General features: G+C 39.7%; 1 protein-coding gene across 18 annotated transcripts in view; it reads right to left on the bottom strand.

Moving 5' to 3' along the window:
- The window catches only part of NFIA (nuclear factor I A), a 351994-nt gene that overhangs the window by 34434 nt on the left and 300428 nt on the right, over positions 1-17132 (bottom strand). For 15 of the 18 annotated variants that reach the window (XM_048062022.2, XM_048062027.2, XM_048062024.2 and 12 more), the window contains 2 exons: positions 5099-5277; positions 2400-2565 (listed from right to left, as the gene is read on the bottom strand). In XM_048062022.2, coding sequence (XP_047917979.1) covers positions 2400-2565; positions 5099-5277 — 345 coding nt within the window. The remainder of the gene's footprint in view (positions 1-2399; positions 2566-5098; positions 5278-17132) is intronic. The other 3 variants (XM_048062023.2, XM_048062033.2, XM_067001547.1) reach the window with 1 other exon arrangement.

The raw sequence follows: 17132 nt of genomic DNA, 5'->3' as shown, positions 1-17132 counted from the left end.
GGGGTTCATTCTCCCCCACACAGCTAAGGAAAGAGTCTGGCCAAAATCTAACAATCACTCCTGTCTTTGTTGCGTAAGTGACTTTCCAATATCCTAAAGCTCTGCAGGGCAGTCAGCCATAACCCAGCGACACTCCCCGAAAAAGTGCACTCAAGCAGTTCGTCACCATGGAAGGTACCTTTTTGTGCAGCTTTTATGAAACTCTGGTGAATCTGCGCTTGCTATTTGTAGGCTAATATTTAGTTAAGAAAAAAATAAACACTGGCACAAACGGGAGGTTGGTACTGACTGACATACTAAGCGATGCCCAGTGGACCCTTCTGGTAAACTTTCACTGAAATGCTAGGAACTTCACTTTGCCTTACTCTTTATGTGGCCAGCCACTTCCACTGGCTTTAGTATATATGCGATTCCTTTCTTAGAAAGCATTCCCTACAATCTACTTTTCTGTAAAATTTGTCCCTAAATTAAATTATATGCTTCTTTACAACTCAATTCACTGTTATTCAAAACCCTTGTTTCTTACCAAAAGGAAGATGCATGCTTGAATATGTACAGAGCTATATGTTTAGATATCAGCGTAGCTAATTAACAAACAGTAATTATTTTCCTAATCTTTTGTTTAAATACCATTAACTAGCTGCTCTTGAGAAACCTTGATTCCCAATTAATGTGGCAGCTGTCTGCTGAACACTCAGCCACGGTGACCAGCCGGAGCCGATACCGATCGGTGGTGTTCTGCTAACTTCTGTGGACAAATGCCAAGTGTGATGCCAGCTGAAAATCAGGCCAAACACGTATTTAGCTTGTTTACATGATCACAGTACCACAAAATATAAGTATTAAGATTACTGCTGAAATGATGTTGGGAATTTTTTTCGTTTAGACACCACACGCTGCCAGTAAACTGAGTCACAACTGTGATGACACATATACATTGACCTAGTTTCGTTTTTCCCAGTTCTGAAGACCAGGAAATAGTAAGGCATTGCTGACTATATTCACTGATAACTATGACTAAACATTAACCTTTTAGATTCCACTGCTGAATCTTATTGATAGGACTTAAAAGATGATATCTCCCGTCAGAAAGCGTCAAAACTTCCTGATAGCACAAGTGTTGGGCTTAGGTCAGAAAGAGAAGTGGAGGGGAGGGAATGAATCAACTTCTTGGTTCAACAAAAATTTGCTGATCAGTTCTAGAAGTCCTAATTCTAGAAGATCACATTCACAATCTTACCAGACTGTCTCATACTAAAACCCCGTTTAAGCAAGCTGGAGCATCTTGCTTAGTTTGCAATTGTGTACTTTCACATAGCAGAAGGAAATGCAAAACTCTAAGAACTACCAGATTTTAAAAATGCCCCATGGAACCTGTGCAAATCTCCTGAACAGTATATAAAGATTTAGAAGTTTTTGGCTTCACATGTTCTGAATAGCCAATACCTCTTTGCACATCAAGCAGCGGTTGCATATAGCATTTAAATAATAAGCTTGAAAAGCACACAAAGGGATTTGCTCTTTCGATTAGATTGATTTTTGTTTGTGGATGTTATTTGGACTCCCTTCACTGTGGAACAAGTCCCCTACAGTTGCCATTAAAGCATTGAAAGCTTCCCTTTTGTTTTTAAATGTCAGTTTGAGCATAGCTTCATTAAATCATTTCACAATTAACTCCCTGAACATCCAGACTTTTTTAAAGTATCAAACCCAGCTGAATCGCATTTGTTTCCCAGCAGAGTGAGTCCAAAGTGGTATCCCCAAGTGTGTATCCAGGAATTTGTATATTTGACTTGTGGCTACACAAAATACATATGGGAGCCGTGTGGGTGGTGGAGAGAGGATGAAAGCTTTCTCCCTGGGCCTAAGAAATACCATAGCTTCTTGCCCAAAATGCAGGGCTCGGGAACCAAGTAATACGGGAAAGACGTCTGGGTTAATCTAAGAAGACTTATTCCCAAAAGAGCTATAAATGAAGAGAACTCAAAAGAGTTGTTAGTTTAGCCCAGTATGTATAAGCAGTGTTGCTTTCTGTGAGGCTGTCTGACGTCCATGCAGAATCTATCCTCAAAAGCCTGTCTTGAGATACCAAATTGCCTCCTCATGACAGCAGAGAAGATCCCAAAGGTCCCAGGTCTGTGTCAAAACCTAGCTACTGGCCTTGATTTCTCTTATATGTAGTTATGTGAAATGCCAACAAAATAAGAAATAAAGCTACAACCTTCGGCTAACTCTCATTAATATAACACACGCTAAGAATTTTGTCAATCCTATACAGATCAGAGCTCTCCTATGTCCTCAGCACTAGTCCAGTCCTCATCTCTGACCAGGAGATACACGATGAAGCAGCACACTGTGCACTGCTGGTAGCCCTTGGTTCCCGCTGCATCTATACTTACTTGGAGAAGTGGGAGAGGTGGCCCCTCCTTCTGTTGATGTAGTTGGAGGTTTTGTGTCTGGCACTGGCAGAGGCACAGGCCTAGCCATTGGTGGCGGAGGTGGTGGTGGCAACATTGGGGTAGGAAGGAATGGATTGTGCACCTTGCCTTGGCTGCTACCATTGGGCTGCCAAAAAACAAGCAAACAGACAAAAATTATACTAAAAACCAGCTATTAGGAACCTCTGGTAATAACAGTCCAGTTTCAAACTATGTGCACTATATTTACAATTACTTAAGAAAAGAGATGGCAAAGAAAGTGCTGTGTCTAATTCTCCGTTGGTTTCAAGGAATTTTGTTTCAAGCCCTGTGAATCTTGTGAAACTAAGGAAATTTTCATTTTTAAACTTTTATCCTCCTGCAACTGGTCTGGGTTGTTCTGGATTAAATTCTACCATTCTTTACATTTCCTGCAGCCACTAACTCATGCTCAGCGAGGGTTTAAGCAGTATTTTCAATCCCTTGCATGTCCCGGATTCGTGACTCTGCTATACCCTTAGGATATCAGTGCCTAGGACTTGAGTGTAAATTTCTTAAAGATACTGCTCATTAAAAGAAAAAATAAGCATTTCTGGTGGTCTTAAAAGTCATGCTGATATCTTATTACAGGAAAAATGAATGAGTATATATTAAAGTAACTGCACTCCCACATCCCTTTTGAGTTAGCAATGGTGTAGCTCAGTTTAGTTGCCATTACAGTTCTGTGGAGAAACAGCTGAACTTAGAGCTGCTTCATTTTGCATCTTAGGAAAAATCCCTCCATGTATTTAGTCTGGGATGTGGTCAGTCACAGGTGGAAGAGGCCTAGCTACACAGGTGTTGTCTTTCAATTCATCACCAGAAAAAACTGTCCATATGTAAAAACATTTTCAAGTATCACAAAATCAAGAAACAGGCTTAAAAAACAATGCCCCCCTTCCCCCTTCCAACTTGTTAAGTTTACATTTTAATACAGCCTGGACACTTGAAAACCATACAGAGAGATGCCAAATGCCATCATAAAGAGAAAATAGGACAGCCTGTGAATCAGGTGTTCCATTTTAGTGACAAAAATGATGAGATCACTTTCGACAGCACTCTACAAATTGATCTCACTGCAGTTCTTCTGGCACTGAGCATTCGCTTTTCCATTGATGATAAAAGCTCAGCTTTAAATAGAGATCCATATTCTAAGTACCGCTAAAGAAAATAATATTTTAATTCCTGTTAGGGTTTCCATTAGCCTGAATTACTGGGGACAAAATACTCATACTGGCAAACACTTGGGACCTTACTTTCATTTCACCTGCTTTGGCACTGACAAAAAGCCTTAAAGTCGTGTAGGTGCAAATCACACTTGTGCTAGAGCAAAAATGGTTTAGGGCATAAATAAGACTCGACTTCATCTGCATTTAACTTAACAGCACTCCCACCGACTTCAAAGACTGCAGTTACTAGTGTTTGCAGTAAGAAGCAATCCTTCAGGGATATTTATTTTTCCAACATCCAGTACCATTAATAAACTAATATATTAGTGACATCTCTCAAACACTATCTTGTCTCACAATTAGGTCCCTTTCCTGCCAAGAAGACCCCTGCTGTATGTTCATTGTGAGTGTGCTAACAGTTCATAATGCTGAATGGTTTGGGATAAATTAAGCAAATGAATACTCAAGGAAAAAGAAAAGCACTATATTGATTTGTTGTCTAGACATAAATGTATCTGCTAACATATTGCAGACATTATTCAAAGCCAGTACTGGCTGGAATAAGTAGAGCCAGTTTTTCTGCTAGGGAAAGGAAAGCACTGAGGACAATATAGCTTATTAAATAAGTGTAATAAATTAGATGCTAATAATTAAACTAATTCTCATTAACAGTTTCAATCGTATGTATGTCAGGAAAGAAACAGTAATTTTGCCAGTTATTACTTCATTGGCTGGAAAAAGTTACAGGCATTACATTTCATGAAATATTCAGAGCATTATTTTAGATATGATTTACATAAAATTTATAAATTCTGTATTTGACCGGAATGCTATTTCAATAATAGCAAGATGATTCACTTTATTTGATTAAAAAAATGAAAATGGTTATTTGAAGCTTTGGAACTCTGCTTAATTTTTCATAGAGATAAGGGGAAAAGATAACTGCTTACAGAAATAACAAACCATAATAAACTGTACTTTTAACATCTTGAGTTCAAGTACTGGTCAACTTGATCTAAAGTGCTATAAGGCAGTATTTTTTTTTTTAATGAACTTAGCTGATCTGAAACATCTGTTTCTCACCCTCCCTTTTCCTGCTCCTTCCCCCCCGCTCTCCCCTGAACTTCAAAAATAATTAATAAAAATTATTCTGCCTTCATATTTTGTTAACCCTCGTTCTACTAGGGTTACAATGCATGCAGCAAAGTCATTTGTGGAGGGACCCAAAAGGTCACTGTATCACTGCCTTCTCTGACAGTTTAAGTTGATTTCACCACAATGTGGTCGAGTGGTTTTTTGGGGAGGTTTTTGTTGTTTTTTTAAATATTTTTGCAAAAGCAGCATTTTTTTTTCTTCCAACCGCTATTCAAGGTGTGTTCCTGTGAGCAACATGCTGTTAAAATAATCCCATAAGCCCATGGTTAATTTTACATAGGACAAACACTTCTGAAGAAATAAAAACAGCTTCCTTACATTTAGGAACCCCACCTGTCCAGCCTGCTGACCAGCGTCGGGGCAGACAAGTTGGACAAACTCTTTCAGAGTCTCCTGAGGATGATAGCGGATTGCTGGGTGTGAGAAGTATGGCCCAGGCTGTTGAATAATGGGTGATGTTGGAAAATGAAGAGTCGATGGTGTTGCATGTGGACTTGCTATAGGAAAGAAAACAAAGAAGTTATATAGAGTTTTGCCTTTGGAAAAGAAAACAGTTTAAATCTACTGTAGTTTTACTTTTGGTCTTTTTTTAAATGTACAGTATTGTTTATACATCTGATCTTCACAATTAATATATTAGACCACATTGTGTCCTACACTCACTTCGTCTAGATCATGAAAGCAAATGGAGCTAGACATTTTAAAGGATTTTCTCTGTTTTCAGTGGACGTGTATAAAGGAATCAGCAGTCCTTTGTGAAGCGAAAACTATTCATCACCTTAAGAGCAGCCCTGATCAATCAGGCAATAAAAAATGTATTTGGGAAATTAGGGTTGATTTAATTGACATTTTGTGTAGCTTGGATTTGCACATATGAATCCATTTTATATTGTACTATAAATGGCTGGTAATTTAAAGATGCACTAACACTTCTTGTTGTTGGTTTTTTTCTACCTCGGTTTAGGAACATTTATTTTAAGTAATCTGTTTTCATCTAATGAACATGCACAAAGTGGCAAGATCGTTTTGAAAATTACATTTACATTTCTCCTGAATAATGTTAGGCTCAAATCTTCAACAAGCCTCCTGCTTGCATTCACGGATGGTGTTTAATTTGGTGAATTTATAGGCCAACGAGCCGGCTGTGAAAAAGATAGCTGGAAATGTACTGGAGTGAAGGTGTAAAGGTGTAATGCACACAAGCTCATTGGCAATGACAAATTTTACTTCAGTCGATTCCAGCAGTACTATAAGTGCAGCTGAAGACAGACTTATGCTCTCCTACCTTACGTGACACCTTTGCCATTCAAGATAGATTGGGCTGGACCCTTGTTAGCTCACAGTACTTTCCACTGTTAGTTGTCACCGTGAGGTAGCAACTGCTGCCATTCACAGTGCTATGTATTCCCCCTCTCCCCTCTAAAATGAGAATTTGCTTTTTCTTTAGAATGGCCAATTGATCTGGCTGAGCACAAGCTCATCTGTAAATCATCGCTTATTTCTCACCGAACAGCGATCATTGTATCCCTGTTGCTCCCTTGCATGCTATCCTAGTACTCTTTCAGGGGTGTCCACGTGCATTTACTATACTTGTACACCACACACACCCGATTAGATAAAGGCTAAGCAAGGCATGTAATATCCTACAGAAACTCTTTTGTTGGCTTTGAAGTAAGTTAAATATACAAGTGGAAAACAAAAGCCTTTGGCACTTCTGGAAAAATTGGAGAGATGCAGGAAAGTTAACCAAAATCAAATATAAACAAGCGAACACTCATTTCACAATGAATGTTATGAAAAAGCCTCAGATAAATAAAAACTGAAATCTGCTTCTTAGTCTTGCTCATCACCAGTTTAACAACATGACACTTTACTATAATTTTGCTCTAAGCGTTATTAAACCATTAGCAAAATCAGAGCCTGAAGATGTGGATAAAACACGTCCTCAGAGACAGCAGCAAGGAATCCTACTGCATTATCCTATAAACATTCATTAAGGGTTGGCTGGGCAGCACTTCTCTGCACTTCTTTATCCCCAGCTGCACAGGAATGATTGCTTTGACACCACCACCAAAAAGAGCTGCTCTCATGCCTGGGATGCTGATATGGGATGAACGCGAAGCTCTCATCCCTGCCGTGGAAAGCCCCCCTGTACCGCTGCTAGCCCCGTGAGCCCTCCCAGCCTGCTCCCCTGAAGACTGTTTAAAACAGAAAGAGAAACACAGGAACGAGCGGTGTGAGCCGCGTCTCGTGCAACAGGAAAATGTCGCTAAGAGAAAGCGTAAAGATGAGGAACCAAAAGTAAGCACACAGCCTCCAGCTGGCTGACCACAGAAGCTGTGTGCCCAGTGAAACTCGCTGATAGCATGGGCCATACCTGTCCTGCAACGGCTAGGTTCTGCAGCGTGCGGGCTGGAAACATCTTCCCACAGCCGCCGTAGCGCTGCGGTGCTGCACTCGGGAGAAGGCAACGTGAAGAAGCACATCCCGTGCTCCTTGCTAGGGAAATGTTCGGAGCTGCTCCATGGCCAAGGCAAACACCTGTGTGCCCAGCCTGCTCAGCCTGTCTGCACATCTGTGCTTATCTCTATCTCTCTCTCTTTTTTTTTTTTTTTGCCAACACAATTAATTACTTCTTACTCACTTTGAGACAAACATGTTTTGTTAAGAGTTCGCACCTTAAATTATAGTGTATTTAACAACTCTTCAGAAAAAGAATCCAAACCCTCAAAGGAAGAAATGAAGGTTATTTTCCTGTCCCCAAGCCCCAGAGATGCTGTAACTTTGAATTTTTCTGTTAAGGGTAAAAACAACGTGGGATTCACCTTATTAAATATAGGTATCTACCATGGGGCTAATCTAAGCTAATTATCTTAGTACCAGTGGAGAACTAAGCAGAAGTAACGGACTCTAAGGAGCCATTCTCCTCAACCAGAGGTAGACCACTGCCTTTGGTTAGAGGAGCTGCTCCTAGACTTCAGTGCCCATCCTGCCTGGCTCTCCAGTGGTATGGGAGCCCACTGGTGCTGCCTCGGAGGTAGGTATCTCCAGGCCAAGTGCTTCCCTTCAATAAGATGGTTTCCACCCGAAGTGCCAGCCTCTGATCTCACTCACACCACCCCCCTGAGGTGTAACTGCTTTAATGACACTTATGTCATAACCATTTTACAGATATGAATGCATCATCATCTTCTCCCAGTAGCAACTGTAATTTTAGAGCTTGTCAAAATATTTTGCCATGAATATTTATCCAACAGAAGTTGGTGGTAAGCATTTTGATGATTACAACATCATTTTCATGAGTGTACGTTTCTGCTCTTTGTTTGATACAAAACAAAATTTTCTTCTCTTCCCTCATATCTCCTTTCGTATTTCCCCTTTTCTTCTGTGCCAAATGAAAGATGAATGATGAAGATAAAAGTGAGGAGGGAAGGTTTCTGTGGAGAACATATAATTAAGTAAAAAATATATCAGGTTTTTTTATCATTTATTAAAAAGAAAAATCATTTTAGCATCAGGTCTGTCAATACTACATAAAATTGTTAAGTAACTGCCCTGTACTTTGTACACATCTGGGAACAAACTCATTCCCTTTCTTCTGCTGGGTGAAAAGGAGATAGAAGTACTATTTTCTATCAAACAAGAAGGATTAAAAAATTGTACGAGGGAATATGTGGAAATTCAAAACTAGGCCTGAGACTATGCTGTATCCAACTATTCCAAGGTATGGTTCTGCACAAGATAATTTAGAAAGCAGAAGTCTTTGTAGGCATATAAGTAGTGAGTATTTGGTGCCTTTGACCTGTTCAGCATGTCAGGGTAGAAAACAGAGTGGAAAGCATTTTTCAGTGATAGTCCCAAAGACAGAGAGAAGCAAAATGAATGCAGAAATATTAACAATAATTCAGGAAGGTAAGGTGCCGCAAGAAGGAGAAAGTGGTTCCTCTTCTGAGTCTTGGCCAGCTCCTCAGCACAGCCTCAAAGGGCTTCCTGATGATCATAGGAAAGACTAGGGGAAGGAAACAAGACTGAATAGGCATCAGCATGTGCCATATAATGACATCTAGGGTTCATTTTCTCAACATAGATGGATTGACGTAAGTGACTAATGGAACAAGGATCTCCAGCAGGTTCATTTTTGCAGTCTCTGATGGGAAATACCAAGTTTCTCAAGTGGCCATAGGAAGGGATGCTTGGTAAGAGGAAGAATGTACTACTATTAAACTGATCAACACTGCAAGTGGGCCTGCCTTATACTAGAGAAAGGGAATTAAATGCTGAAGTCTAGGAAGTGCTGGTCTTTATATACACCATTACTCTGATAGCTGGGTTGTTGTCACTAACTGCAGTGTACGTAAAAACAGCCTTTCAAACAAGTTCTGGGTGCATAACACAACTATGTTTCCAAATGCATGGATCCTCACAAATATTTTTAATCAGTTAAACAATGTGAGGGAGTGGAGACTTCACATTCATGTTGCTATTTCCCTTACTCTTAAAGCATTCCCCAGAAGTCCACATTTTTCTCTCGTTTCCTACTGTCCCCATTATACCATCTGACTCTTCGTAAGTCATTTCTATATGCCTTTTTTTTTTTTTTTTTTTTTCCAGCCCTTCTGTATTTGCCAGGTATTTAGCTTTGCAATCTTAATTTAATTGCCATGGCTCACACAACCCCATCAGAGATTGCATGAAAGCATATGATTGTGGCTATTGGCATCAGCTTTCATCTAATTCTGTGAGAGGATCCCAAGAAATGAGAAAGCACAAAACCAAAACCTGATCTGCTTTCAGGTAGGGCTTGCTCAGAGTTAGTGTTAAAGAAACACCCCTACATCCTGAAACATCAGGGGTTCATTTAAATGATGCCTATTAATCAGTGGTAAATTTGAAATTCCTATATCTTATGCTTAGTTTTCAGAAGAGAAGTTTGAAATTTACTAATGTGATCCCAAAGAAGTAAAGGACTACATGTAAAGTCTCAAAAAAATCCTCATTTCCTGGGAACATTTTACCTATCTATCTAACATTTCTGAGAACTTTACCAAACATATCAGACTGGTTCAACTGACAGACCCACTTCTTAACTACAGCATCATCTCTTTGTTGAAGTGTATTTACCTCTAAAAGGGGCAAGTGATCATAGTCAAGACACTTTAGTCACAAATACAGGAATGTGTAATAAACATTATAAAGTGCTTCTGATAATCATGCCTAGAGTGATGCAAGTTTTTCTGCATGTAGGAAGGGGCTACAGCTACTTTATGTGTTTCTGATGGGATATTACAAGTCTCAATCAGTGACTGTAAATTCTTTGAGCTCTTCAAATGGAAGATAAAACAGGTCTTTGTCCATTATTTATTTACTTATTGACTTATTATTTATGTATCGCTAAGCAGCTCCATGCTGCCAAACCATATTTCTCATGGCGTCTTTCAGCCCGTGACATTTATATTTTATTATTGACCTCACTAAATGACATAAAATACAAGTTCTACTGCCTATGAAAATATGCCTATTCCAAATCACAAGTTCACTTCTACCTGCTGTAGGTATGGAGGAGTCAGACTACCGGGTGTTATTAAATCTGTTATTGGAGGGGGAGGGCGAGGCGGCAGGAATTATCCTTCCATCTCAAGGCAAGAATAAATATTTCAGAGCACACATGATTCTAATTCCATTGAAGCTCATCTGAAACATCTCAGACTTTTTATTGGAAATGAGATGATAATGTATGGTGGCCTGCAACAGATATACCAGTATTTTAAAACTACTGCTATTGGGCCAAGTAATTATGCGGTACAGCTGTTGCATGCTATACTGGATTTTTGGGTGTTTTATGAGTTTGTGGTGCTGTGCAGCATAGAAGTAAGAGGATTTTTCAGAAAGCTGAATTCTAACATTTGATTATGAAGGCCAGTCTTGTCTTTCCCCTTCTTGTAGCAGCCAATAACAAACTAACTAACTAATAAATTAAGTCACATTCATTGATTAGGCTAGTTCTTCACGTGTATAAGGCAAAAGAATAAGAGACAAAGTTATATATTGTATTCAAGTGAATGATCAGGTAATAAAGAATCAGCTGATTTTAAACAGCTTATAGTTTTCTTCAGATATACAGTACTCAGGCCCTTCCCCTGGAACAAAAGAGCAGTTCTAGTAAAGACACAAGAGATCCTTTCTTCCTGGGAGCACTCGCTGATGTGGTAAAGGGACTTTGTGGTCACACCTGCAGTGCTCAGATTTCCCCACCAGCCCAACATATGGGAGAGAGGTATCGATCCATGCGCCTTCCAGCTCCTCTTCCAAAAAGCCTTGCCAGCCCCTTCAAGCCCAGATGACTGGATGAAATTTCTTTCTTCATAAAGTTGTTTGAAGTCTTTAAAAGGGTCGTTTCGTGTCGCTCTTTTCTCACTCAGGAAAAGACCCTGCACTCCTCACCTGTCCAAGGAATTAGTGGTCTGGGGAAGCAAAACCACTGCTCCTTCCCAGCCACAAGGGCTAGTCCATCAGATCAGACTGACAGTGGATTGGCTTCGCTAGGGCACAATGCTCAGATACCTCCTGCATAAAGTGATAATTAAGTTTACTAATAGCTCATTAAACATTGATCAATCTTCCTAGAAATAGTAACATTATAATCATAATGAAACAGGATCATTTTTATCAGGTTGTTTTTGAGTCCATTATAATTGGCTTCATTACAATTAAGAAAGTATTTTTTTAAAAGTCATTTCCCTGGAAATGTTATAGAACAGTTTGTTCTGCTAGAGATTTCTACTTCAGGCTTCTAGGTTGCTTTAACTCCCTGCATGCTGTAAGCTTTCTCCTAGCATTTAAGTGATGCAAGTGCCAGTTCAAATTATGCAAGATGTATCCCACCCTTTGTACCCCAAAGGTACTTATTCTCAAAATTGACCATATTAGAGTACTAATTGGCTAAGCCACCATGCTGGCTGATGTGAAATGCTTTCAAACACCATGAAACAGCTGTGTTTATCGGAAATATGAAGAGTGACTTTTTAATAAGGAGATCTGGCAATAATCCAAATTTGTTGAAAGGAACTTACACTTCTGTGTATAATACAATACAAGAGGTAAAGAATGGAAGCCTAAAACAATAGCTTTAAGCCCAGAGATTTTTGTGATGAAAGCAGTTACCCAAACAAGTAAAAAATAATTAAGAAACTTGGGCTGGGATTTGCAGAGGTCCTGGGAGAATTCATTAACTGCTTTTCAATTTCAATGGGAGCTGTGTCCCCGTAACTCTTTCAAAGGTTTCTGAAAGTCCCCATTTTTCTTACTGCCCATTAGGAATAGACTTTAGGGTGATAAATGTAGAGCAATCTTGTATTCAGTGTAGCAAGGACTTGCCTCTACTTACACACTGAGCTGCTGAGCGTAAGACTGACCAGTCTAGGACCAGACCTTCGAAGGGAATTCAGATCAGTGGAAAACTTATGCATGACTTAAGTCCTGTAATGCTGCAAAGTGGCTTTTTAGTAACATGTCTATCAGGACAATGGATAAGCTAAATTCAAACGGATCCTGTCTTGCATGCCCATATTTGCAGTGACAACACTCAGAAATCATGAGGAGTGAGAATGAAAATAGGCCTTACCCTCTGAGCATGGGTAAGATTGAGGTATCACTGACAATTACTTCCACGTTGTGTCGGTAGACATAGCTGAAATATTCAAAATATAATTAGCTGACCAATGCAAGAGAGATTCAAATACCCTAAATGTGATGGATGGAGGATCTGTTCCTGCCCATGGACATCAAGAAGAGGGACTGAATTGCAGAATGTTCATCTCTCAGCTCCTGAAGTCAAGTGCGGGTGGGCAGCTAAGCACTGCTGAAAAAACAGATCCATGGTAACTCCAAGTCAGGGCTGGCTGTCAGCCCCTTTTTGTTGCTCTGAAGACCAGAATGGTGTAAGGCACCTGGGCCTGTTGCTCAGGAAATACTCTCTCTGTAAGAGATTTTGCAGCAGCAAGTGGGAGGCAGAAGGACATTTTGCCCACGGAGTTCCTAGCAAAAGGAAAATATGCTTAAAGCTGTGTTTGGGCTCGGGGTTTATTGTGAGTATTACTCTGGATTGTGAGTATTACAAGCTGCTTTCGAAAACCTGTAGAGCTGAACTGAGTGCTGGTTTCAGATTCTGGCATAGGCAGAGGGCCAGGTAACTTCACTATTTTGAGCAGACTCTTTTAAAACATGTTAAAATTCTTCTACCTTTGGGTGATCACAGTACTGCAGAACTGATCACAGGTATAGAAATAAAAATTGTACCTATAGAAAGCATTCCTCTCTTCCAATATGGAAGGTTGAGGTGAAAAAAATTTATATTTAGCCTATTCGTAGAATTCCTATTTCACATCAAATTCTGGCAACTTTTGCATATTGTTATTGTTTTTAATACATATGATGTATTCACATATATATGATAAAAACTACTGCTAGGAGAATATATCATGTCTCTCTAATAATGAAATGCAGTTGGTAAGTTTACAATAGAAATGTAAATTCTCTTAAAAACCACAACCTTTATGTGTGTGATGATATAATTCTGCTTTGATACTAAAAAGGGCATGGTAATGGAATCTGTGACTTTGGAGTGATATATTGCTGTTAAGTTAATAGGACTCCACATTCCCATTTCTAATATCAGTGTTTTTTTCCCCTTTCATTCTGTAGATGGTAAGCTGATACTACATAAACATTGTTAAAGCTATAGTTCCACGCTACAGTAATTCACTTAACTTTAACATGATTTATGGTTCTGTCAATAGAGGAGGTTGAAAATCCAGAGCTCTCATGCTTAAACATGGGTTCCATATTTAAAGCAATAATGTGCTTTTTGTGTGTGTCTGAAGCTAAAAGAATTTAGCATAAAGCAGAGATAAAAATATTATAGTTCACTGCACTGTTTAAAGCATATAGTTTAACTTCATGGATAACATCAAAGAGAGCAAAGAAACTGAACACTGAATCAGTAAAAGCATGGGTAAAATACTTTGGTCCCGCAGCACTTTATTTTTATATTATTTTTTAGGGATGCATGAAATCCTATTAGTATTTTTAACACTCCCCTTTTCTCATTCTTTTGCTCAGTTAGATCAGCTCCTTTTGTCAGGATGAGTTTAAATCTGGGTCCACTGTGTTAATCACCCCCCATTCTTCTTTCTGGCACTTACCCTCCAGGCATTTTGCCTCTTTAGGAGATTAAGCGACCAAGTCATCTTGTTGCTCTAACATGTCCTCACTGGAGCAACATATTAACACAATTCCTCTGCAAAAGAGCCCTCTTTAGAAGTTTGCTGCAGGGATGACAAATTAACCCAGCATGGTGTCCCACACATCTATCTCAGTACAAATTATTAGTGTAATAGAGCTTTTAGTTATGCATTTATCTAGTAATTATTGAACGGTTATACAAAACGAAGCTGAGCAATCATGGCCCTTTATGAGGCAATCTCAGTGGGTGGCCTTACAGTTAATTTAGGATAGGACTGTCTAAGCAGTTCACTCACACACAAATTAGCTGAACAGCCTGCTCCTTTAAATATTTCCTATGTCACAGGCTAACTCTTTACAATACAACAAAGGTAGAGTTTTAATTACACGGTTCCTGACTTTTGTTTAGCTGAAGCTTTAACCATTTGCAAGCCTCCCTCTCTGTCCTTCCCTGCGTAGGATATCGGAGTAGATGGAAGTTTGGGTAGGGCATCTGGTAATTACTAACCCTGACCTTGAGGCCATCTGTTAGGAAACTGCTGTTCTTTAAGATTCATATTATTTGAAAGCGAATGAAAGGAAAAAATCAAAATCTTCACCTACGCAGTCAGCTAGGTGACAGGTGAGCCCTCCCCGTACCCTGACACTGTAAATCGGAGTGTCGCTTTGCACTGTGGCTGGGTTGCCTCACCTGTTGGTCACCGTGATGCTATTTTGGTTTCTACCCAACTGTCATATACATTCCTACCCTTGTGGTGTGGCTCTTCCTCTCTTGGCTGTCTTATATTAACATTAACATCCCTTGATCTGAGGTGTCTGGCTCAGAATGAACTTGCACCGCTTTCTTTTTGTCAAAAGTCAACGGGAAGTAGGAGGTTATGTATGTTATGTAGTTTGACAGCTGACAGCTTCGAGGCGCAACCATGGATAGTTGAACAGAATAGTATGTTACGAAACATCCTTTCACACTATCTAGCTCTGGAATTAGCAGGAATTATCACTTTTATTCACCTGAAGTTGCCCGACAGGACAGCTAACAGACACTGATATTTTGGTGACCCTAGGAGAATTTTGAAGGGCACAATGTCTTCCCAGATATGTGGCATCAAGTTTTTGCCACTTAGGCACTAACAGAGCGAACCATCCTGTCCAATCTCCCTGGTAGGCCTCATCTTGATAAAAATCTCAACAGCAATGCTTATTATGGAGGAAATTAATATAATGGGAACTAGTCCACTAGTTGACTTTCATCCCTTCTCTTTCTGCTCATACTCTCAGTTCCTCGGGTTCTTCACTTTGTGCTTTATTTCTGTGCTTTGTAATAGTGTTTCTCCTTCATTTATCTTCCTAACATACCATCTCATTCTTTTTTTTTTTTCTTTCCTTGCCTTTTCTTCCTTGCTTTTTGGCTTGCAGGATCTATGTTGTCATATTCTGTGGAAATGCATGAATGCTCTGCAGCACAGGCTGCTGTATATCCTGGCTTTACAAGATCGTGGTCAATTTAACGTTTCAGCCAGCTCCAGATATAAAGTCACTAGAGTGTAAGTAGCAATACATGGAAACCTAAAACCACTTATGTAAATACTGCTGTCACCCATAGTATTTAAATCCTTCACTGTCTGGTAAAGAGTTCAAGCAAACTAATGTCTGGGAAACTTTGTAAGGTGCCAGCAATACATGATGGCTTTGCAATACTAGAATACTGCGGTGAGAAACTGACCACCAAGTAATCTGTCTTGAAGGTATCAAAAGTATGCGGTGTAGGAGACAGAGATCTAACTGCTTGAATTTTCAAGGCTTTGAAATACATTCTAAAACTGATAGTAGTGCTAAAGCCACCCTATAGGTGATCAATTTACCATCTGCCAGGCACTGAATCCTAACCACACCGGTCCAGAGAAGACATATGGTGCATTCATAGAGTCATGCCCAAAAAACTGCCATCATCAAGTGAGGCTCCATGAATCACTTTGCTAGCTTATCACCAAAGAAACTTGGATCTTACCACCATCTGTTGGAACTACTGAGGAGTCACTGAAGCATTGGCATCCATTTGCCAGCACTCACTGCACATCTGGTCCTTTGGTCAGCCAGCTCAGATCCTCTCTGCTGGCTACTGCCCAGCTGGGTTGGGTACTGGCAGCAGCACCAATGCAGATAGGAAACTAGTGCAGAGCCCTCCACAACATAGTACAGCACAGACAATTTCATGAGAACAGAGGTTTTCCAACTGGTTCATTGAATGGAGCACCTTACAGCAAAGAAATCCTCTTAAGGATCTACTCCTTCTCCAAGAAAGTTTTGTCTCCAAAGCGACTCATTGTGGGTATCATTGGGAAGAGCATTCAGTATCATGGGATATCCCCAGTTTAAGACATGTACCGTGTTCTAAGGAATGTTTGGAAGTGTGGGAAAGATTCAGGAGTATTCCTCAGAAGTTATAAATCACTGGTTGTCAATGACAACACCTGCCATGAATAGTCTACAGCTTCTTCTCTACTGTCTATTTTGATCATGCTTTACAAACTCATTCCATGTACACATCCAAGTGATAAACTTGCACATACGAACATCAGAAGGAGACTGAAACTTCTAATCACTCAGTTGGCTCAGGAGCTTACTCTGACAGTGACCTACTTATTCATGACTTTCCTTTCTCCAAAATGCAGAGAATCTCTGCAGAATGAAGATCAAATCCAGCTTTTAACTTTCTGAAGACCATTCAGAATGACCTGCCATCAACCATTTACATAATGCATATGTATCCAAAGAGAATGCAACATGTGTGTACTACATTATATCCATTATTTCTGCAAAAAGCTACAAGTTCCAATAACTAAGGGTGTATATGAATTGCTCAAAGGTTGTATCTTCTTATATGATTGCATTATGCTCTTTACTTTGCCACTTTTGATACCTGAAAAGCTTCTCTCTTCTGCTTACTCTCCTATAGTACACTGAAGGGAATAGGACAATAGAATAGAACAAAGCTGGATTTGCAGAAAATAATCTGTCTCAGCATATTACCCTTTACTAACACAATGAGTGTTGTAGAAGAGAAATAAACACAGCCAATGTGCTGTGGAATAAGAATACCGAAGAGGCATGT

Source organism: Anser cygnoides, chromosome 8, assembly GCF_040182565.1.
Source record: "Anser cygnoides isolate HZ-2024a breed goose chromosome 8, Taihu_goose_T2T_genome, whole genome shotgun sequence".
Lineage (NCBI taxonomy): Eukaryota > Metazoa > Chordata > Aves > Anseriformes > Anatidae > Anser > Anser cygnoides.
The sequence above is the reverse complement of the archived record's forward strand: the minus strand, read 5'-3'. Positions and strand labels throughout refer to the sequence as shown.